This window comes from Urocitellus parryii, chromosome 4 (assembly GCF_045843805.1).
Source record: "Urocitellus parryii isolate mUroPar1 chromosome 4, mUroPar1.hap1, whole genome shotgun sequence".
Taxonomy (NCBI): Eukaryota; Metazoa; Chordata; class Mammalia; order Rodentia; family Sciuridae; genus Urocitellus; species Urocitellus parryii.
In genome coordinates this window covers 63,575,226-63,596,845 of record NC_135534.1, presented here as the reverse complement: position 1 = coordinate 63,596,845, position 21,620 = coordinate 63,575,226, and the positions used below count along the sequence as shown (strand labels likewise).

The 21,620-nt window shown below is 54.7% G+C and overlaps 1 protein-coding gene across 6 annotated transcripts in view; it reads left to right on the top strand.

The window, feature by feature from the left end:
* Arap1 (ArfGAP with RhoGAP domain, ankyrin repeat and PH domain 1) overlaps window positions 1–21,274 on the top strand; it is a 63,272-nt gene extending 41,998 nt beyond the window's left edge. For 5 of the 6 annotated variants that reach the window (XM_026400980.2, XM_026400984.2, XM_026400985.2 and 2 more), the window contains 23 exons: window positions 1,261–1,346; window positions 2,828–3,010; window positions 4,064–4,238; window positions 5,412–5,546; window positions 7,587–7,722; window positions 8,020–8,122; window positions 8,958–9,153; window positions 9,416–9,467; window positions 9,583–9,746; window positions 9,848–10,060; window positions 10,364–10,469; window positions 10,861–11,008; window positions 11,098–11,184; window positions 11,270–11,338; window positions 11,629–11,746; window positions 13,075–13,188; window positions 13,416–13,561; window positions 14,095–14,127; window positions 17,615–17,697; window positions 18,764–18,814; window positions 19,001–19,064; window positions 20,347–20,496; window positions 20,746–21,274. In XM_026400980.2, coding sequence (XP_026256765.1) covers window positions 1,261–1,346; window positions 2,828–3,010; window positions 4,064–4,238; window positions 5,412–5,546; window positions 7,587–7,722; window positions 8,020–8,122; window positions 8,958–9,153; window positions 9,416–9,467; window positions 9,583–9,746; window positions 9,848–10,060; window positions 10,364–10,469; window positions 10,861–11,008; window positions 11,098–11,184; window positions 11,270–11,338; window positions 11,629–11,746; window positions 13,075–13,188; window positions 13,416–13,561; window positions 14,095–14,127; window positions 17,615–17,697; window positions 18,764–18,814; window positions 19,001–19,064; window positions 20,347–20,496; window positions 20,746–20,763 — 2,630 coding nt within the window. In that variant the 3' untranslated portion in view covers window positions 20,764–21,274. The remainder of the gene's footprint in view (window positions 1–1,260; window positions 1,347–2,827; window positions 3,011–4,063; window positions 4,239–5,411; window positions 5,547–7,586; window positions 7,723–8,019; window positions 8,123–8,957; window positions 9,154–9,415; window positions 9,468–9,582; window positions 9,747–9,847; window positions 10,061–10,363; window positions 10,470–10,860; window positions 11,009–11,097; window positions 11,185–11,269; window positions 11,339–11,628; window positions 11,747–13,074; window positions 13,189–13,415; window positions 13,562–14,094; window positions 14,128–17,614; window positions 17,698–18,763; window positions 18,815–19,000; window positions 19,065–20,346; window positions 20,497–20,745) is intronic. The other variant, XM_026400981.2, reaches the window with a different exon arrangement.
* The last annotated feature ends 346 nt before the right edge of the window (window positions 21,275–21,620 follow it).

The following is a 21,620-nucleotide window of genomic DNA, read 5'->3' as shown; positions in this document are numbered from 1 at the left end:
GATCTGTGTTGTAAAAGTCTCAGTGAGGAGGGTGAGAATGAGAGGGTGGAGCCCGGATGCATTCACCCCACTGAATTTATTAAGGGGTTTCCCTGTGCCAGATGCTGTGTCAGACATTGAACCCTCATGGGAGCTGTCAGTGCCCAGGTGGTGGCTTTGGTTGACTGCAAGTGGGGATCCTCTGAAGTGGGGATCCATGGGGAGGGACAGGCCTGGGGAAAGCACTAAGCTCGGGGAAGAACCCCAAGGCCTGTGGGACTTCTAAGGCAAAAGTTCAGGGGTCTGGGGCCATGAGGTTGGGGTACAGGAAAGTGATGACCCAGCCAGGAAACATGAGAAGGGCATCAGCTCGTGGAGTCGTGAGGCTGACTGGAGAGGACAACATAGGTGTTCCAGGGGAGGCAGGCCAAGGCCAGAGCCCCCCCAACTCCCCTCCCTGTTCTAGAGGTCCCCATTGTTACCTGTAGTTGAGCAAGGCTTCATTCCCTACAGCCCCTCCTTTCATTCTGCCAAGGTTTACTGGTGCTTATCGTATGCCAGGCTTTGTTCTGGGCAGTGAGGATGGAGCCCTGAAAAGGACAGGCTGCTGACATTCTAGCAGGGAGGCAGAAAACATAAAAACCAAGAGAAGTGCTGGGAATGCTAGAGAGAATGTGCTGTTGTCCAGGAATCCCTCCTGGAGGAGGTGATGTGTCAGTAGAGATCTGAAGGACAGGAAGGAGTGGCCTTGGCGGATGGGGATGGGAGTCCAGGCAGAAACATGGGGCTGGAGGAAGTGTGGGGAATTTAGATTGGTCCCAGGGACCACTGGAGGTTGTAAAGAGGGATACGCCTTTTAAAGCCATCTCACTGCAGGGCTGAGTGGAAAGTGGCCTGACAGAACCAGCCCAGTGGGAGTCTAGGGAGGCAGGGTGGTGGCGGGATGGTGGGATGGGGGTGGCAGCAAGAGTCCAGGTGAGAGGATGTGTGAGGCACTGGGACCTGGTCAGATTTGTGGATCAGACTCTGACTGGTGGCTAGAAACTGAGATTGGAGACCATTTGGGGGACTGCTGCAGGGTCCAGGATGGAGAGCAGGAGGAGGTCTGGCGAGAGTTGCAAGTCACAGTGCTGTGATGTGGGGAGCAGGGGTGCATGATCAGGCTCCAGAGTTATGCCTCAGGTAGAGCCTCAGACCCGGGCCCTGGGGCCTGCTGGGGGTAGGTGGTACTCACATGAAGGGGAGGGCCCGTGTGACCGGAGTCTGGCCCTCTGTTTACAGGGGAGCACCGGGGCCTGGGCGCTGGAGTCTCCAAGGTGCGGAGCCTGAAGATGGACAGGAAGGTGTGGACAGAAACACTCATCGAGGTGGGCAAAGCCCCTGCTTGCCACCAGTACTTAAGATTTGCCCCCCTCAGCTGCTCTCTGGGTCTCCCAGTTCCTGTCCCCATCTCACTGACCCCAGCACCTTGGAGCTAGGGAGACCTTTGTGATAATGTAGTGGGTGGGGGATCTTAGAAAAACTGACTTTTGGCAAAGTCAGCAAACTAGCCAGTGAGCTAAGAATGTGTTTACAGTTTTCAAGGGTTATAAAAAAAAAAGGAAGATGTAACAGAGACTGTATAAGCCTGTAAAACACAAAACTATTTATTATTTGGCCTTTTTGGAGGATTTGCTGAGCCTTGATCTAGTTCAACTGTCATCCCATTGTACAGATGTGGCTGTAGTGGGCTTGAGATTACTCAGCAAATCCATACTGACCACACAGCCCTGCCCCTCTCCATCCCACCTCCTGGCTGACCTGGGCCTTCTCCTCCACCTCAGACATCCCCTCAGAGCCTCCTCCCCTTCACTTTATCTGAACTCATCCACACCAATGGATATGAGGAGGCAGGCTTTGGGGTACACACAGATGTAAACATGTGTTTCAGCGTACTTGAAGTTCCCTGGTACCCAGATGTGTGGTAGTTGCAGTGGAGAACATGGAGCAGGAGGCTAGTCCCAGGGACCTACCTCATAGGGCATGGCTGACAGCATCAGCCAAGCTGGGGATTTCAGAGCAATCTGGGCATCACATCCATTTGCTCTGTCCTCACCGTGTGTGTGGTACATAAGGACTTTGCCGTTGTTAATTAACTTGACTTTCAAAACAATCCTGTGAGTTAGGATTAAATACCCAGTATACAGTTGAGGACGCTAAGGCTCAGGGAGAAAAATAACTTGTTAAAGCCACAAAGCAAGTCTGTAGTGGTAGGGCCTATTTCTGCTTTTACTCTACTGTGACTCCAGCACCCCACATGGGACCTGAGAAAGGGGAGGTGGAAAACCAAGGAAATTGCTGTGGAATGAATGTTGAGCACAGAAAAGAAATGAACTAGCTCCTCAAATGCTGGACCCCTGTACTCTCCTAGAATTTGCACCACCCCCCCACCCCACCCCCCCATCCCCGCACCCAGACAGGAATGTCAAGACAGGAGATGTTTCCAAAACCCCTGCCTATCCCATTGGCTGACAGGTTTGACAACACCCCCACCCAGGACAGACTCAGGAATGCAGAGTTCCAGATGTGGGGCTGGGTGGGGCAATGACAGGGTCCCCAGGGACCAAGCACCAGGCCTGGGGCGTTCACCTGTCAGACTGTCTGCCTCTTGTCCTGTGCTGAGCTGAGGAATTGGCTTAGCGCCCATGACTTAGATGGGGGCACTCACAGCTCCCAGCAGGCCAGGCCACTCCTCTCTTTCCCCACTGGGGAATGGGGGAGTGTCCTAGCTCTCCAAGGCCACAACCTCAGGGAAACCCACCCCCTCCCCCATCAGTCACCCCCTCTGACCTCTTTCCCATACCTGCAGCTCTTCTTACAGCTGGGCAATGGTGCTGGGAACCGCTTCTGGGCAGCCAATGTGCCCCCCAGCGAGGCCCTGCAGCCCAGCAGCAGCCCCGTTGCCCGGCGGCACCACCTGGAGGCCAAGTACAGGGAGGGCAAATACCGCCGCTACCACCCACTCTTTGGCAACCAGGAGGAGCTGGACAAGGTCAGGGCACTGTATCTCTTGGGCCCTTGAGCTCATCCCTTTGTCCCTGCTTTGTCAGGACCCCTTGCAACTATCCCTTGTCTTCTCGCTACTCCATTTCTCTATCTCAACCCATCTTTTCTACCAGCTCAGAACAATGAGTTGGTAAGTGGGGAAACTGAGGCCCAGAGGGAAGAAGGACCTAAGGAAACATTAGGGCAACGTAGGAGGAGCTAGGCCTTGGGCCTGTACCATGTTCCTACCATCTGTCTGCCTCCCTCTGGATTCCTCTGTTTCCCGCACCCCGTTGTCCTGTTCCCTCTGAATCCTGCCAAAAGGAGTGAACTTGATGGGGATGCTATTTCCTGTCAGGCTCATGAAAAACAGCTGGACTGCGCGGACCCACCCCTATCCACACCCTATTCAAGATGAGGCCCCATATGGGCCCCAGGCCCTGACAGGCTGAGAGCCAAGTCTTCTGTCTTGATCTGGCTCAGCCTGGGTGGGAGGCAGCTTGCTCAAGGCAGGGGGATGCCATTGGTGACCTCTGGTCAGCCCTCAGTCCCTCCCCCAACTGGCCCCATCCCAGCAGGCTCAGTCTAGCTCTAGAAGCCCAGTGGGAGCCAGGCCTCCACCTCCCAGGGACCCAGGCGTCCTGCCCCCAGCCCAGCCCAGTCTGGCCTGCAAGCCAAGAGGGCGGTAGATCCCATTGGTTGGGAAGGTCAGGCAGGCGGAGAGGAATTCAAATGTGGGAGGACTTAGCTACAAAGTCCCCCTCTGCCCCTCCATAAGGCAGAGGGAGCTTGAGATCCTCCTCCAAAGGCTGACCGACAGCTGTGTCCCAGGGCTGCCATCGGGGTGAGGCCGCTGCTAGGTGACCTGTGGCCGCCTTCCCTCCCCTTGTCTTTTCTGTTATTCTCTGTCTTCCCTCTGTTCTTTCAGTCTGAGGAGTCTTTCTATCTGGAACCACCCCAGACCTGGGTGACTCCTTCCTCTTTCTTCTTTTCCTCTCTTCTCCTCTACCCCATCCCCACTCACTCTCTGCTTGAGCTCACCCTCCCTCCCTTCTCCCAGGCCCTGTGTGCTGCAGTCACCACCACAGATCTGGCAGAGACCCAGGCACTTCTGGGCTGTGGGGCTGGGGTCAGCTGCTTCTCAGGGGACCCGCAGGCCCCCACGCCCCTGGCTCTCGCCGAGCAGGCCGGGCAAACACTGCAGATGGAGTTCCTTCGGAACAACCAGAACACGGGTGAGTGGCTGGTGGGACTGTTCCCCTTGTCAGATCCTCCTGCTGATAGGGACTGGCCCTTTGGAGGGATTTGTGGGGTGAAGGTCCAACAAGGACCAGAGGCTTGATTTATAGGCTACTCTGAAACTGCTATCACAGGTCCTCGAGGCACCCTGAGGCAGCAGTGTGTGGTGTGGGGTGTGTTTGGATTTGTGTACACTTGTGATTCATATATGTGTTCATTTGTGTCTCTGTGACTGTTATGTATTTGTGTGTCCCTTCCTAACTTGCAGGGTGGGTCCTGCAGGGTGGCATCTGTGTGTCAGGGCATGCACGCTTCAGAGCTGCTCTGGGTCTGTTTCCTTGTGGCGGGGAGGGGTGTTGAGGGCTTTGAGGTTTGCACATGCAATGTGTGTCTGCTGCTGTGTAGAGGCAGTGTTGCATTTCTGTGTGTGTGACCTGCAGTGGACATGGCAGCCCTGTCCACTGCTCTGTTTGGGTGGAGCCCAGTCACAGACCTGGGTTGGGTCCCATTTGGCTCCTACTCCTGGGGTGGGTGAGGAGGGGATGGTGGGGGTGAATGGCGCTGGTCATGGCCCAGGCCTAGCCTCTGGAGCCACATCCCAGGACTGAGGGTGGAGCTCAGTGGCTGGGGTTCTGGGCTCTGGGCCATGGGCGGGTGGGGTATGCCGGGTTGGAGAGAGCCCAGGTGTCCAGGAGGCATAGGAGACCACCCAGCTGGCTTGGTCTGGAGGGGTGTAGGACACTCCCCCCCTCACTTGCATAGCTGACCACTGGGAGCAAGGCTGGAGCCAGGCTGCTTTGCTGGGCTTCATGCTGTCTGGGACAAACCTATCTCCAGGGATTGTAATTGAGTTGGCCCAAAGCCCCCCCTTATTGCGTGCCTGGCCTTGTGCCTCCAATTGGGAGTGTGAGGGGGGCTGGGAGTCAGGCAGGCTTCCTAGGAGGATGGTCCTGGAGCTAAGTTTTGGGAATGAGTGGAGCTCCCACAGGTGGGCAGTGGTGGGGAAATAGCTTGTATGGAACCTAGGAGGTATGACTAGGAGCCTGGAAGTGCTGCTCAGGAAGCTGGGGGACTGAGCTGGGACTTGAATGTGAGCCTGGGTGCCCAATACAAGAAGCCACCCTCCTGGATGGCCATCATGACCAGCCATTCTTTCCCCTGCTCCAAAGAGGTCCCTCGACTGGACTCGATGAAACCCCTGGAAAAGCACTACTCAGTTGTCCTGCCAACCGTGAGCCACAGCGGCTTCCTCTACAAGACTGCTTCTGCTGGCAAGCTGCTTCAGGATCGTCGTGCCCGGGAAGGTGGGTGCTATACCACCCCCCACCCTGGCCATGGCATTCTGGCATGGCTGCAGGGCCAAGGAAGCCAGAGCTAGACAGTCTGGTGGACCCATGAGGGTGCCAAATGGACTAGCAGAGTCACCTGGAAGGCTCCCTGGGTATGTCTCTGGTACATAGTAGGTGCTTAAAAGATGGGCTAATTGGGGGTGTGACAGGGCAGTGCAGAGCAGGTCACTGCCAGAGTTTCCTTTCCACTAGAGAAGGCCGGACTCAGCCTCTGGGTGTGGTTCCATGCTGGGCATCTGGTATTTGGAACCTGTGGATGGTAGAAGGTTAGACGACTAACTTGAAGCTGCATCCTTTTCTAATCTCAGCCTTCCATTTACTCCTCAATCCTGAATATAACCCCAGTCCTTACTTCATCCCACAGTCAACTGTCCCAGCCCCTTACCTTGAAGACTCTCTCCCCTGGGCCATCTCTCTTGGCCTTGTCATTTTTCAGACATGCCAGATTATCTTCCACTAGGACCTTTCCTTTTGCTGTTTCCTTGTGCCCTAAATGCTTTCTCCAAACATCTGCATGATAGTCACTTCATTTGGATCTCAGTTTAAATGTTAGTCCTAACTGGGCATGGTGGCTTACTCCTATAATTCCAGCTACATGGGAGGCTGATGCAGGAGGATTGCGAGTTTGAGATCAGTCTGGGTAACTTAGAGAGACCCTGTCTCAAAATTTAAGATAAGGACTGGATGTAGCCTAGCATGCTTGAGGTTCTGGGTTCAATCACCAGTACCACAAAAAAAAAATTAATATTTATTTTTTAGTTGTAGTTGTACACAATACCTTTATTTCACTTATTTATTTTTATGTGTTTCTGAGGATCAAACCTAGGGTCTTGCACACGTAAGACTCTACCAATGAGCCACAACCCCAGCCCCACGAAAAGTTTTTTAAAATATATAAAAAAATCTTCCACAGAGATGTCATCCTGACCACCTTATCCCATTTGTCCCTTGACCTGACTTTTTCTTTGAACCATTTATCTGACAATGGTTTGTTTTTTAATAAAGTGTACATTGTATACTCTGCACCAATGGAACTACCAGTGCCTAGGAAGTGCTCAGTGCCTACCCAGTGGCATTTGGAACATGTCTGCAGAATGAAGGGAAAGGCAGTGCTGGCACTTCGGGAGGGAGCACATCCTGGGGACAGGCTCATGGACACATCGTCACCCAGGGCAAATGTTGGGCCCTCCTAGATGAGATGAGAGACAGAGTTTGCTATGGGAACAGAGACCATTGCTCTCTGCATCCCTCAGCATCTCCTCCAAGAAGCACCCCTGGGATGAATCCCTCCAAATCCAAAAATATTTCTTTGGGACTCTGTGTTGTTCACGACCTCACTGCCCTGGTCTACCTCTGTCTGTCTGATAATGTCATTTATGTAACTGCCTGAGTCATCCTTTTTGCCCTGGGTGCCAGGAAGCTCTGAGCCATGGTGAAGCTCAGTGCTGTGAACTGTATAAGCCTTCATAGCCTTGACCTTCTTCTGATCTTTCCATTACCTTTTCGTGGTCTGGACTCCCTATTCTGTTTCCTGTATGGGATTTCGTGGGTCTCCTCAGATGTTGGAAGAGGCAATATCTGGAGTGATGGGAGCTTCTGGCAAAAGAGGGTGGGGCAAGGGGTGGGCATAGAAGGTTTCCTGTGGTATTTGGGCCATGGGTGGAGGTAACAAATACTGGAGGTGGGCAGAGAGGTGGGCAGGTCAGACCCGGCAGCTCCTTGAGTGCCAGGTTGATGACACAGACTGTCCTGGGGAATGATTTTACGCAGAGGAGGCTGCTGGGAGTCCAGGAGACCAATGAAGAGGATACTGTAGAGATCTGGGGGAGAAGATGAGGTGTAGACTGGGCTGGGGTGTTAAGGCTGCAGAAAGGGAAATGGAATGGGGAGACGGACATGGGGCAGGTAGGAGTGGGGACCTAGGGAGCATATAGAGATGGTTTTCACGTGATGTGGGAGAATTCCTCATACCTTCTCTGTACAACTTCTTTCCAGAGTTTAGTCGACGCTGGTGTGTCCTTAGTGACGGGGTCCTGAGCTACTATGAGAATGAGCGCACAGTGACACCCAACGGGGAGATTCGGGCCAGTGAGATTGTGTGCCTGGCAGTGCCCCCTCCTGACACTCATGGGTGAGCACCCCTGGCCAGAATCACACACTATTGGTGCTGTGTGGTCCAACCTCCAACTGGGGAGACAAGGAAATCGCCTAGAGAAGGGCAGGACTTGTCCAAGGCCATACAGTAAACTGGAGCTGTACAAGTGCTGACCCAGGCTCCTGAGACTCTAGGCCAAGGCTTTTCTACCACCTCTTAAGGGGCCAGGGGAAAAGCAATGGTAAGGGCAGTGGGGGGTGCTGGAGAATGGTAGGTGTTGGGTGGGGGGTGGGCCTGGGTGAGGTGCATGAGTCCTGGCCTGTGTGTTTTCAGCTTTGAGCACACCTTTGAGGTATACACAGAGGGAGAACGTCTGTACCTTTTTGGGCTGGAGAGTGCAGAGCTGGCTCATGAATGGATCAAGTGCATTGCCAAGGTAGGTCTGTTTTAGCAGGGCTGGTGTCTGACGGAGGCAAGAGGGACCTCCTGGCTGATCCCATGAACCCCAGCTCCCACATCTCTGATAGAGCAAGGGCTGGACAAAGGGCAGCCTACATGATGGGGAATAGGCCTCTCGGGCCAAGGGCTGGAGATAGTCTGTAGCCCTATGGTGGGACATTAGGAGACCTGTGTCAATCCTACAGGCTGTGGGATCCGTGTTGGATGAGTAGCCATCTTAGAATGGACAGTGCTGCATCTTTAGGTGATCAGGGGAGGCTTCTTGTAGCTAAAGGCATGTAAGCAGAGGCTAGAGGAAGGAGTCAGGAAGCCTCCAGAAAAGAGCCCTACCTTGGAAACTAGAGCCAAGTGCCCTCTGGGGTCCCCTGTATTGTGAAAGCCTAGAGTTCTTTTTATCATTCACTTGTTTGTTGGTCAGTGGCTGGGCCCTGAGGATCAGTGCTCAGAGTTCAGGGGACCTGATGAGCCACTTGGTCCTGGCTCTTCAGTAGCTCCCATGTGGGTCAGGGAGACAGATGGGTCCAGACAGCAACAACAGTGTAGTCAGTGCCATAACAGAAGCCAGAATGCTTGGCACCGTGGAGGCCCAGAGCAGGGACATCCCTGGCGGTGTCTGGGAAGGTTTCCAGAGGAGGATACATCTGAGTGGATGGGCATGATACCAAAGCTTCATCACTGTTGGGTTCCTCCTGGAAGAGAAGAGGAAGCAGCTGGGTGGGAAGAGGGCTCTTGCTCCAAGCCATGGAGCTGGGGTACCCGGACAGGCAGTGCTGTTGGCTGATGGGGTCTCTTGTGGCCATCTTCCTCACCAGGCATTCGTGTCTCCCTTGGCTGAGGATCTGCTGACCCGGGATTTTGAGCGGCTTGGGCGGCTACCCTACAAAGCTGGTTTGAGCCTCCAGCGTGCCCAGGAAGGCTGGTTTGCCCTCACTGGCTCTGAGCTCCGTGCTGTCTTTCCAGAGGGACCCTGCGAAGAGCCACTGCAGCTACGGAGACTGCAGGAACTTTGTGCGTGGACTCGGGCCTGGACCCCTAATCTCCAGGGCACCCTATCCCAGCCCCTGCCTGGAAGTCTGAACCCTTATCCTGGCTTGGCCAGAAGGAGCCAGCCTGTCCTCCCTTGTCTTCTTCTGCCCTTGGGGTGCATCTTAGTGATCCTCCAGGTGGGCGGGTGAATGCTGCGGGTGGGTGTGCTCAGAAAGTCTCTGGAGGGATCAGGTTGGGGATAATGACCAGGGACTGGGCCTCACCTTGACTGGCCTCTCCACAGCCATCCAAGGTGACAGTGAGAACCAGGTGCTGGTGCTGGTGGAGCGAAGGAGGTGAGTCACTGCTGCCCTTGGGCTCTGAGAAGGCTGAGAGGGTCTGACATGCATGGGAAGAGGTGGGACAGGGGATAGACCGAGGTAGGGCAGTGATTGACTGTCCCTGTTCCAGGACCTTGTACATCCAAGGAGAGCGGCGGCTGGACTTCACGGGTTGGCTGGGGGCCATCCAGAAAGCAGCAGCCAGCTTGGGGGACACACTGTCTGAGCAGCAGCTTGGGGACTCGGACATCCCTGTGATTGTTTACCGTTGTGTGGACTATATCACGCAGTGTGGTGAGCCCCTCCCCTATTGCCCAGGCTCCACCCCTCAGATACCCAGCCCCCAGTGGCCAGGATCCCTCTGAAAGTAGCTGCATGTCCCTGGCCCTCCCCAGGCTTGACCTCTGAGGGCATCTATCGCAAGTGTGGTCAGACATCAAAGACACAGCGGCTATTGGAGAGCCTGCGGCAGGATGCGCGCTCTGTGCACCTCAAGGAGGGTGAACAGCACGTGGATGATGTCTCCTCTGCACTCAAACGCTTCCTACGTGACCTGCCGGATGGGCTCTTCACTCGCACCCAACGGCTGGCCTGGCTAGAGGCCTCAGGTGAGCAGTCCATGCCCAGCCTTGTCCCCTTATATCTCTGAATTCTCTCCTGGTCCCTGTCATGCACTTGGATTAGGCATTGCCTCTGCTGGTGGGCTCCCGCCCCACTTTCTTCTGTTGTCACTGCACGAAGACAGGCCCCTCAGAGATGGGTAATTCCTTGTCTTGGTTCCGAGTGCCTGGCCTGCTTTGACTGGGAGGGTCAGGGAGTGCTGTCACCAGTATGAGAGGCAGAGCTGCCAAAGGGTAGGACAGAGGAGGTGGCTGCAGGAGACCCTGACACAATCTGTTTTCCCCTACCAGAGATTGAGGATGAGGAAGAGAAACTTTCCAGGTACCGAGAGCTTCTGGTGCATCTGCCCCGTGTCAACCGGGCCACCGTGAAAGCCCTTATCAGCCACCTGTACTGGTGAGGGCTGATACTGATGCAAGGCTGTGGGGGGAAGGGGTGGAGAAGGTTCCTCTACTCCCAACCTGGTTGCCTGCCCTCCCCTGGGAACCAGGTAGGCCTGGGGACTGAGTATTGACTATGATCTGTCCTGATCTCAACTTTACTTCCTGTGGGATGGGAGAGTAGAGGATTTTTCAGGTAACTTGTCTAGATTTCCCAGCTGCCCATCTCTACTCTTTGCCAGGACCCAAGACATGTTCCCTTCCACCCTTAACTAGGGGTCTACTCTGACCAGGACCTTCCTGGTCGTTCTAGTGGCCAGTCTTGGATCTGTCAGGAACTAAGAAGATGGGACAGGGAAGTTCTGGACTGGACTCCTCACTCATGGCCTCTGTTCTCCCCTCTCCAGTGTCCAGTGCTTCTCAGACACGAACCAGATGAACACACACAACCTGGCTATTGTGTTTGGGCCTACGCTCTTCCAGACAGATGGGCAGGACTACAAAGCTGGCCGGGTGGTGGAAGACCTTATTAGCCATTACGTGGTGGTGTTTAGTGTGCGTCCCCAGCCCGTGGAAGGAGGGAGTGGAGGGCTGAGCCTCTCAGATGGCAGCAATCATTTTCCTTTTCCCTTTCCCCTCCCCAGGTGGACGAGGAGGAGCTGAGGAAGCAGAGAGAGGAGATCACTGCCATTGTGAAGATGAGAGTAGCTGGCACTGCCAGTGGGACTCAGGTGGAGGCCAGGGCCTGGGCGGGGTCTCAGGCTGGCTACCTGTACCTGCTGCCCAGACCTCCATCTGAGCCCTGTCTCCCTGCAGCATGCTGGTGACTTCATCTGCACAGTGTACCTGGAAGAGAAGAAGGCAGAAACAGAGCAGCATGTCAAGGTGGGGGCTTGGGACCTAGAGGCCAAGGGGCCAGTAGAGGTAGGCTGGGCGAGGGGCAGACCCACATTACCAGGGAGCACAGCTTCCATCCCAAGGAGAGCCCAGTTTGGGACCAGGTACTGGTCCTGGTCCTGTCTCTTCCCCTACTCATCAGGACCCTCTGAGACACCCCTCCGCATCCCAGGACTCAGAAGACGCTGAGAGGGGTGGGGTTAGGCCTGAATCACACAGTAAGGTGGTAACAGAATAGGATTGGGGCCAGGGTAGGCTGATCTTCTTGGTCACTGCAGATCCCTGCATCCATGACAGCTGAGGAGCTTACCCTGGAGATCCTGGACCGCCGGAATGTGGGCATCAGGGAGAAGGACTACTGGACTTGCTTTGAAGTCAGTGAGAAGGAGGAGGCAGGTAGGTGGCCACCAGGACTGGTAGAACACACGGTGTGGCCCGTCTTGTCTGATCTGCAGCCCATCTGTCCTCCTTCCCTTGCAGTATAGCAACTATGGTGTGAAAAGGGTTGTGATGACACCCGTTGCTGTCACACACTGGTGAAGACTGTGGTCTCTGTGATAGTGGTGACAGGGAGCTGGCAGGGGTTGAGGTGAAGACTGTAACAGGGTTAATATAGGAGGCTGATAGTGAAGGGGTAGATGTGTCAGCTGACGAGGTTTTCACAGGTGTCAGAGAGTGATGCTGCTTGTAGGAGTGACAGTGCTGAGTTTGGTAGGGGATTGTGGGCCACACCATTCTTGGTGGTAAGGAGAGTGGTAGGTAGTGATGACCCTTCATGCAGGGGATGGCGGTGTAGGTGAGGGTGGCTTTGATGGTGTGGAGGGCCTGGGTGGTGCAAGGGGCTGAGCAAGGGGGCGCGGCATCAGTGGAGGGTTATGTTTCACTGCTGTTTGTTGAGTGCCAGGCACTGGGCTGAGGGGCCAGGCTAAGCATCCCTACCCTTGTGGGGGTCAGTCTGGTGTGGATGGAGACATTGATCCATTAATTCCATGAGCACACTGAGAAAACAGACGCCATGTTAACTGGTGTAGAGGAAAGGTCCCAGGAGTTACCAGAGCTTATGACAGGGTCTCTGGCTTTGGATTCTTTAAGCCAGATGTGGAGGAAGATGGAAGTCATTTGGTGAAGCTGGGGGGAAAGTGCTCCCAGATAGCAGGAACAGCACAGGCAAAAGCCCTGCGTGGGCAAGGCCAGCCCCTCCAAGGAGGTGGAAGCAGTGAGAGGGTGCGGCTGGGGGTGGCTGGAGATGGAGGCAGAGGTGGCCACGCAGGTCTGACCACGCGAGGCCTTGATGCTGGGGAAGAGGTGGGACAAGAGAAATGAGAACACATGCAGGAGGCCACTTTGAAGGTCAGAGTAGTAGTCTAAGAAGATGCCAGTAATGTGGACAGGGTGGGATAGTGGAGAGGGACAGAGCAGATTTGCCATGCTGAGGGGTGGCGGGAGCAGAGGAGCATTTCTGGCTTGAGCGGCTTGACTGGTGGCAGTGCTGCTGATTGGACACGTGGGAATGACTTGGACACGTGGGGATGACCATGGGCTTGGTTTTGGTCACAGTCAGGAGTGTCCAGCCAGAAGTGTGGTTGTGGGAAGGGTCGTCATGATGGTGGTTTGTTGTGTTGCTAGTGGACCCGGAAGTGAACGATAGGTATGTGCTCACATGCTGGCTCTTGGTGATGTCCAGCCATGTGATGTTAGTGACAGTGGGTGTGACTTTTCCCCAGAGCGGCCCCTGCACTTTGCCGAAAAGGTGCTTCCAATCCTGCACAGCCTGGGCACAGACAGCCATCTGGTGGTGAAGAAGCACCAGGCCATGGAGGCCATGCTGCTGTACCTGGGTAGGTGGGGCTGGCAGGGTAGGGCAGGCTGGGGGAGTTTCTTTATCCAGAGCCTGTGGGAGGGACCTGGTGGCACCAGGGAGGAGCAGCTCTGATGCAGAGCACCAAGTTGGTAACCCTATGGAGACAGGATGAGACAGTTTCCTTCATGTGAGGATCTGGCCCTGGAGCATGTGGACCTGGGGGTGTGGTTGGTGCAGCTCATGCCCACTCCAGTCCTCTCCCAGCCAGCCGTGTGGGTGACACCAAGCATGGCATGATGAAGTTCCGCGAGGACCGTAGCCTCCTGGGTCTGGGGCTGCCCTCAGGCGGCTTCCACGATCGCTACTTCATCCTCAACAGCAGCTGCCTGCGGCTCTACAAGGAGGTTCGGGTAAGTGGAGCTGAGTCTTCCTCTGAGATGGGCGCCTGCATCCTGAGTGTGCTCAGACACCTAAGCACACATATTCCCCTTGGTCTGCAAGTGGCAGTCTCCCTGCCTTGGGGTCTTGGGATAGCACAGCAGTGGGGGAGAACTGTAGACTCCCAGAGATCCTCCCGCTGTAGGCCTGGGTGGCCACTCCACTGTGCCCTGTACCCCATTAAGCCATGGTACCTGGTGCCATTATATCACAACATGCTGTTTTACTGTGCCTGTGCCTATCACAGCACCCCAGGAACTTGCTCCAACATGACAGTCCCAGGCCATGGTCTAGGCCTGCCTTGCCAGGTCCGAGGCCTTCCATCCCTCTCTCCATACCCGCTCCATCTACATGCTGGGTGTTGTCCCAGACCAGATACCACAGTATCTAAGTGACCCCCAACTTCTGCACATAAATGCCATGCCCCTGTGCATCAGTGCACACACTGTCCTGGTTCTAGACCTCGGACGACTTTTTCCATAACCCTTGATCCTCTATCAAACAGAGCCAGAGGCCGTGGAGCGGGGCCCCTGAGACCGTGAGTAGCTGTGTGCTCTTAGCTGCCTTACACCGCCTGGGGGCCAGGCGAGCTGGATGGGAGTATGGGAAACTGCAGGGCTCCCAGCTGTCTTCAGGCATGGTTCCCTGCCCCCTTGCCAGTGTACACTGGCCCCCCACCCTGGGACCTGGGAACCAAGCTCTGTCCTTAATCTGTAACTCCATCCCAGGGTCCTTTTCCTAAGACAGGGTCCCTTATCAGTGTGATGCTCTATTAGAATTTTCTGTAGGATTCAGTGTAGAAATTATGAAGCAGTAATGGAGACCCCAAAGCTTGAATCAGGGCTCTGATCCTCATCTCCCATCAACTTGGAGTCACTCTCTTTCCAACCCTGGGCTATCAGAATGTCCTTGCCATTTCCTGATCCTAACATGCTGGGGGTGGGGGATGGCATGAAAGAGGCTTGTAGGCATCCCTGTCTGTGGTGGTTATGTCCTCTGCAGCCCCTTCAGCTGGTCGCTCAGCTTTCCTTAGCATACCCCAGGGAGAACGGAGCTCTCCACCCCTCCCTTGAGGCCTCCCTATCCTTAATGGGATTTTTCTATCTAGGAGAATGTGCATACTCTGCTCCAGCTGAGAATCTGCCTCCCATCATGCCCCTGTGGGTCCCAGCTATGTCTCTGGGGCCACAGAGCACAGATATTCTGCAGAAACAGGCCAGAGAGGCATGGTTCCAAGCCCAGTGGTCTAGCTTGAGCTCCCACAGCTGATCCACCAGTGTCTTTACCCTTTTCCTGCCCGTTGCATCTCCTGAGGACATATGGACAGGCCTGGTTTCCATGGATGGAGCAGGACCCTCACCTCCTCATCTTTGCATGTTTACCTGTATTAATACAGTCTGGCCTCCTGAAGAACACCTCCTCTTCTCTTTGCTGCCCTCTGTGATCGCATCTTCACTTCTGAGCCTATCTGTCCTTCCACTCAGTCCCCCATAGTTCTGGGATGTCACCTCCCTGGGTCCTCCCTTGAGAGGTGCTTAGTTAACACCGTGGAGCAGAGCAAGACCATCAATGTGGGCAGAGGGAAGGGAGAGTATCTGAGGCTCCTGGAAAGGCAGCTGCTGGTCCCTCTACCGGAAGGGAGAAAGTAGGAAATCTAGAAAAAGGGAAGATCTGATGTTTATGAGCCAGGAGTGATGCCTGCCCTTCACATTCTGAGACATGTGGCCCACACCGCTGTCCTGTGAGGAGAGGGGTATTCTCTGCCTGCACAGGTAAGAAGACTGGCTTTTGGTGACTTGCCCTTGGCCACCTCCAGGTGACAGAATGGAGTCTGAGCTATGGAACTCATGTTTTCTATTCCTAGAAGTTTAGGAACTCAAGGACATGGCGGGGAGGGCTGTTCAGTAATGTTCTCCACACCCCAGTGACAGCCAGTGCATCTGGCCAGGCAGAAGCTCACAGTGAGGTGTGGCTTGGCCACTGAGGCGTTGGTAATTCTAGTATTAATTGCTTTATGGGGCAACCAAATATTTGAAATTTGGACATCCCAGGTGAGTCAGTTTCCATGAACAACCAGGCCTCATCCTAGGGTCTCTCATTGTTAAGTGCCCTGAGACACCGGGAAATGCATGTTCTAGAAAGATCTTGGTTCTAGCAGAGATCCTTGAGCATCAGGGGTGAACTGTGTTCTCTGCCTGTGACCTTGTCCCTCAGAGATGCCAGAAACATGAGGTACTAGAAGTCAAATTCTTGTGGGATTTATTCTCAAAAGGAGATTGTGTTGACTGATACTCCCTGACCCCACAACCCCCTCAGCCTTCCTGTCCTGGCCTCCCTCCCATGGTCTACACATAGCCACACTCCTCAGATCCCAAGGAAGTGTGGGCCTGAGGATTGTTTTCAGATTTTCAGGGAGCCTCAGCCTCATTAACATGCTTGACCTGGCCAAGAGGGTCATTACTTCACACCATGGACCTGTACCTTCCACCCTGACTTCTTTTACTCCTTACTCCTAGTTCTTTTCCCTCCCCCTCAGCACGATTCCCTGTTTACCGGTAGCCGCGTTTCCCCACAGCCTTCCTCCGACATGTCCGAGCCTGTGTTTGCTGGCCTGTCTCGGTCTTCCACACCCACCACCAGGTCTCCCAGTTTGTAGGCTGATTTCCTCAGCCCCCTGGCCTTTGCTCTCCCTGTTCACCTTTCACCCTTGCTGTTTTCTCCCCGCCCCTCATTTTTCCCACATCTGTGGCTTCATTTCCCTCCCTCCTGCTCAGCTTCCTCCTTACCTGCGAGCCCTGCTCCTCCCACATGTAGAACCAGGTTTGTTCCAGGTCCTGTTGAGTAGATGGCGATTATCAGGTCAGGTGCTGTCTGTATAGGACATGGGGCTCCTCGGTAGACCCTGGTTGTCAGGGAGTTCCTGGAAAGTCCCTCTCAGGCCCTCCTAAACCCTACATCCTGGGACAGCATGGAAGTCTCTAGTCCCTAGATGGCCCATCTTTTTTGTGAGTCTTCCCAGCTCCCTTGGTCGTGCCCTAGTCTTCTCTTTGCTCCTGCTGAGGAGCCATGCCTGGGGGTGGCTGGGAGCAATGGTGGGAACAAAGTCAGGGTGGCTCACTGTTGGTCCCCCAGTTTTGGTTGTAAGTGGATCCTCCTGCCCTGCCATCTGTCCTGGTGCCCCTGCTGGCTCCACAGGTGCCTGGCATGGGGAGGGCTTCAAGCAAATGGACTCCAGAGCAGGAGGAAGGCTCATTAGCTTCATCTCCAAACAGCCTCTTCCTTGGGGGTCATTGCTCTCATCCCCTTGCCTCTGAGCCAGCCTGCTCCTTCCAAGCCAGACCCATATGCAGAGGCGGGCCCAGAGAGGAGCGTGTCAATGATCTGGTGCCCCTCCCCAGTACATTGGTCTCTTGCTTCCTGTCCTAGATCATTGGGAAGTTCTCCCTCTGGTCTACCGAACAGTCATTCTGCTTTGGCTTGAGTCATGAGCTCTTCTCATGGAACCAAAGAGCTAGTAACTGCTGATCCTCAAGCCTTCTGCTCACACGGTCAACCCTGGAGCCTCTGTGGGGCAGGGTGAGGAGTGAATAACCAAGACAAATGTAACACAATCAGCCCGCTGAGACGCTCAGATCATGCCCACCTCTCCCAACTTGGTGCTGAGGACGATGCTCAGTGTTCTCCCTCGTGCACCATCTGATTCAGGCGATGCTACGAATCAGTTCTCCACTGTGCAGGACAGCAGGGTCGGGCTGGGATTTGCTGTCCTGGACATCCCAGCTGGGCTGGCTGCCTCAGGGACTGAGGGTTGACTGTCTGATGCTGCCTTAGGGAGAGAGGCCAGGGGACTAAGGCTGGATTGTGAACAGGGAGGGATGCGGCAGGAAGGCTCCTTGGAGGAGGTGCCCTGTGCTGAGGTGCAGAGGGGGCTGGGGAACCGGAGGAGGGTTGTGCCTAGGGTGAAGATCTGTCCCTGTGCCTGCTGGCCCTTACTGAAGTGCCCTCTTCTCCCCTCCCCACCCCAGAGTCACCGGCCTGAGAAGGAGTGGCCTGTCAAGAGTCTTAAAGTCTACCTGGGTGTGAAGAAGAAACTCCGGCCACCCACCTGGTGAGCTGGAACTGGGGAGACAGTCCTGATACTGGGGCCTGTGAGGGCTCAGAACTGATGAGGAAGCACAACCAGGGGATTTGAACTTGACGGGTCATTGTTGTGGTTCTGAAGTTGTCGTCCCCTTGGCCAGCTGTATCATTTGGACACACCTTAGGTCCCTCCTGAGTCCTGGATTCTAGGGATGAGGCCCAGCACTCAGGCTCCTCACCCCACCACCCCTGGGATTGGGGGATTGAGCTACATCCCCAGCTCCTTTTGTTTTATGACAGAGTCTCACTAAGTTGCTGAGGCTGGCTTTGAACTTTTTTTTTTTAATATTTATTTTTTAGTTGTAGTTGGACACAATATCTTTATTTTTTTATTTATTTTTATGTGGTGCTGAGGATTGAACCCAGGGCCTTGCATGTGCTAGGCAAGCGCTCTACCGCTGAGACACAACCCCAGCCCGGTTTTAAACTTTTGATCCTCCTGCCTTAGCCTCCCAAGAGGCTGGGATTACAGGCATGCACCACTGAGGTGCAGAGGGGGCAGCACTATTTTAATTAACAAGTTGTCCAAGGAGCTCTGGTGCTTGCTCATGGCCTGGATTAAAATCCTGTCTCTGACTCTCTTTGGGGCCTTTCTGTGTCTCAGTTTTCTTAGCTGTGGAAAAGGGACCCTGAGGGTACACCTGTTTCTAAGGGTGATCGTATATTTTAAAACATTGGGAAGTGATTCGTTACATGTTGCAATCACCAGACTTGGTTTTCTGACTTTTTCTTCAGCTGCTGGTTGTGCCTGGCTATTTCTGGGTCTAGGGCAGGCCTGGAACAGGACATAGTAATTTTTTTTTTTTTTTTTTTTTGTGGTGCCTGGGCTCAAACCCAGAGTCCTGAGCATGGTAAATTAGTGCTATACTCCTGAACTGTGACCCTAGCCCAGGCCTCTGGTGGAGATTGGAGAGCTCGGGGCCTAGTGGTTAGTGGGGGCTGAGAGAGAGAGAGGCAGCAACCAAGGCATGCTACCCTTGTGAGGAAGCTGCAGGCTGTCAAATGACCCCACCCCCCCCACCCCTCCTCTGCAGCTGGGGCTTCACAGTGGTGCACGAGACAGAGAAACATGAGAAGCAGCAGTGGTGAGCAAGGGCCCCATCCTGAGACCCCGGGCTGAGGAGAGGTGGTAGCATGAGCCCCTCAATTGGGTCTCCCCTCACTGCCCAGCTCTGTGACTTGCTAGGCGACCGTGGGCTGGGGAGATGGGCAGGGTAACTCCCCTTCAAGCCAGGCCCTTGGCAGTGTCCAGACCTGTGCTCTCCCTGCAGGTACCTCTGCTGTGACACACAGATGGAGCTCCGGGAGTGGTTTGCCACCTTCTTTTTTGTGCAGGTACCAGAGGCAGGGGGTGTGGGAGACTCTGCTATAGAGAAGGGTGCACTTGCTTCTCTCAGGCCATCCACTGCTTCAAGGAGATTTCTACTTGTTTTAATTCATATACCTGTATGTTCAGTAAGCCCTTCCTAGTGCCTGCATAGTCCATCCCTGAACCAGGCCTGCTAGGGACAGCACATAGGCCCCTGCCCTTTGGGGCACTCCCCAGGCAGGAAGAAAAACAGGCCCAGAAGTGATTTGTTATATTCTAATGCGATCTGTGTTGTGGTGGGAGAAGGAAGCCCAGGAACCTAACGGGGTGGGCTTCGAGTGGGAGGGGGACTCCAGGGAGAGGGTGTCATGGGAGCTGAGTCTCTGGGCATGGGGGAGGGTTTACCAGGAGAGGAATGGCTTCCAGGCAGAGGGAAGAGTGTATGCAAAGATCTGGAGACTTGAAAGAGAAGTACAGTTTGTCCAGTGGGGTGTAAAGGGAGAAGCCAGGAGGGCCAGAAAGAGAGTTGGCCCTGGAAAGGGAGTCAGGAGCAGGAGCCCCAAGAGCCTTAAAGGCCACACCCAGATGCTAAATTTGCCCCAGAAGGTAGTGGAAGAGTTTGAAGAGAGAGAGGGAGAGGGAGAGAGGGGTGTGTGTGTGTGCAGTCTTCTCAGATTCCCTCTGGATGTGTAGGGGAGAAGGACCTGAAGCATAGAGCCTGGGGTAAGGAGGTCAGGGAGTTGGCTGCTACAGTGGCGCAGATAGAAGGGAACAGGGTGGTGATGACCCCCGAGCCAGAGCCGGGACAGAAGCTCCTCAGATTTAAAACAGATGAGTTAGAACAAGGATTTTCACCTGGAACCTCAGAATGGTTTAGGGAAAAGGAAGACAAAACTACCAGGACCCTGGGTTGAGTTCTTTCCTCTACCTACATTCTTTTTAGATCTGAGCTTCCTGGTAGTCAGGGCCTAAAGGGAAACAGTAGATTCTGTAGTTCTTGGTTTCTGCTGAGGAGGCACAAACATGTTTCTTCTCTTGGAGAAATATTTTCTTGGTGCTGCATTCTTGGAGAGGTTTGTGGATCCGGAGATGAGAGTCATTGAGTAATGAATCTGGCTGTTCGCTGGGGATACCGTCCTGTTCTGCTAACAGCTGCTTCTCATATCGGCTGGGATCAAAGCTGAGGGTGTCACCTCAGATCATAGCGGGAGGCTTTTCTGGGAAGTGTGGGAGGATCCAGAGCTGAATGTCAGGGTGAGCTGAGGCATGGCCCAGACCCCAGCAGCCCTCCTCTTCCCTGTTTCCCAGCATGATGGCCTGGTGTGGCCCTCAGAACCCTCGCGTGTGTCCCGGTCAGCCCCTGAGGTCCGGCTGGGCAGCATATCACTCATCCCCTTGCGTGGCAGTGAAAATGAAATGCGTCGGAGTGTGGCAGCCTTTGCTGCTGACCCCCTTTCTGTGAGTGACTCTTCGTCCCTGTGGGCAGGGGGCTGGGGACCTCGATGGATGCCTGCCTTCCACCCCACTCTTTATTATTTGAGTAGCCTTCAATACCTATCCTCTACCTGAGTAGGTTCAAAAGCCCCCCTACCTGGCCTAGGGATACCAGCTGGTGAAGCTTCTGTGGCCACCCCTCCATTGCTAGCTGCCTGGTTCCTCGACCATCACAAAGCACTTACAGAATCTGGGCTTCTGTGCTTCCTACAGCTCCTCCGCAATGTCTGAGCACTCAACCAGCCTGGCTGTGGGACTGACTCTGCTGCCTCGACTGCGACCAGGAAGCCTTCCTGTCCAGACACCCTCATGCCCTGCATTCCTGGTGTGAGCCAGCAGGGGGCGCATGAGGAAGCTGTACCCCACATCCCACATCCTGACCACAGCATGAGGCTTCCTGGCAGGGGTGTGGGGACTTGGGGTCTGCCCAGGGAGGGACCCTTCTGGCTCTTCAGGTGTGCAGCCCTCCTGGCCTAGCTTGCTCACCCCAGTATCACCCATCCTGAGTTTGTGGGGTTGGAGAGATGGGCAGAACCAGGAATTCTGGAGGACATCAACCTTTCAGAGTCTGGAGGCCCTGGGCCCCCGCTGGAAGGGAGCCTACCCCTTTGCACAGACTCCAGAGCCGTAGGAAGTGGGGCCTTAAAGGAGCACTCAGCCAGGCAGGAAGGGAACTCTTAGGGAAGTTTCTACAGGACTGAGAGCTGAACTTTGGGAACTTTAGCCCCCCTTCCAGTCTGGGCTTCCCCACTTTGGGGTTTTTTTTATAATATAAATATATCTGTATATTTTACCCTGTGTTGCTGAGGCCTGTGATTGGTTGGGGGGATTGTGTGTCCTGGGGCAGGTGGGGACAGTTGGTCTGGAAGCACAGAGGTGGGTGCTTAGTTCTTTGAGGCTGGGAGCCTGGATGCAGCTCTTTCTGGACCCTGAGCTGATTAGACACTGCTCCCTGCTCCAGGCCAAGCCCTGGCCTGGCTCTGTGCCATCCCTTGTCCCACTGTGCAGCCAGGCTGGACTGAAATTGGCTTGAGCCCCTGCCCCTGTTGCAGTCTGAGCCAGGGCCTGGGTATGCAAGTCAGTGACTC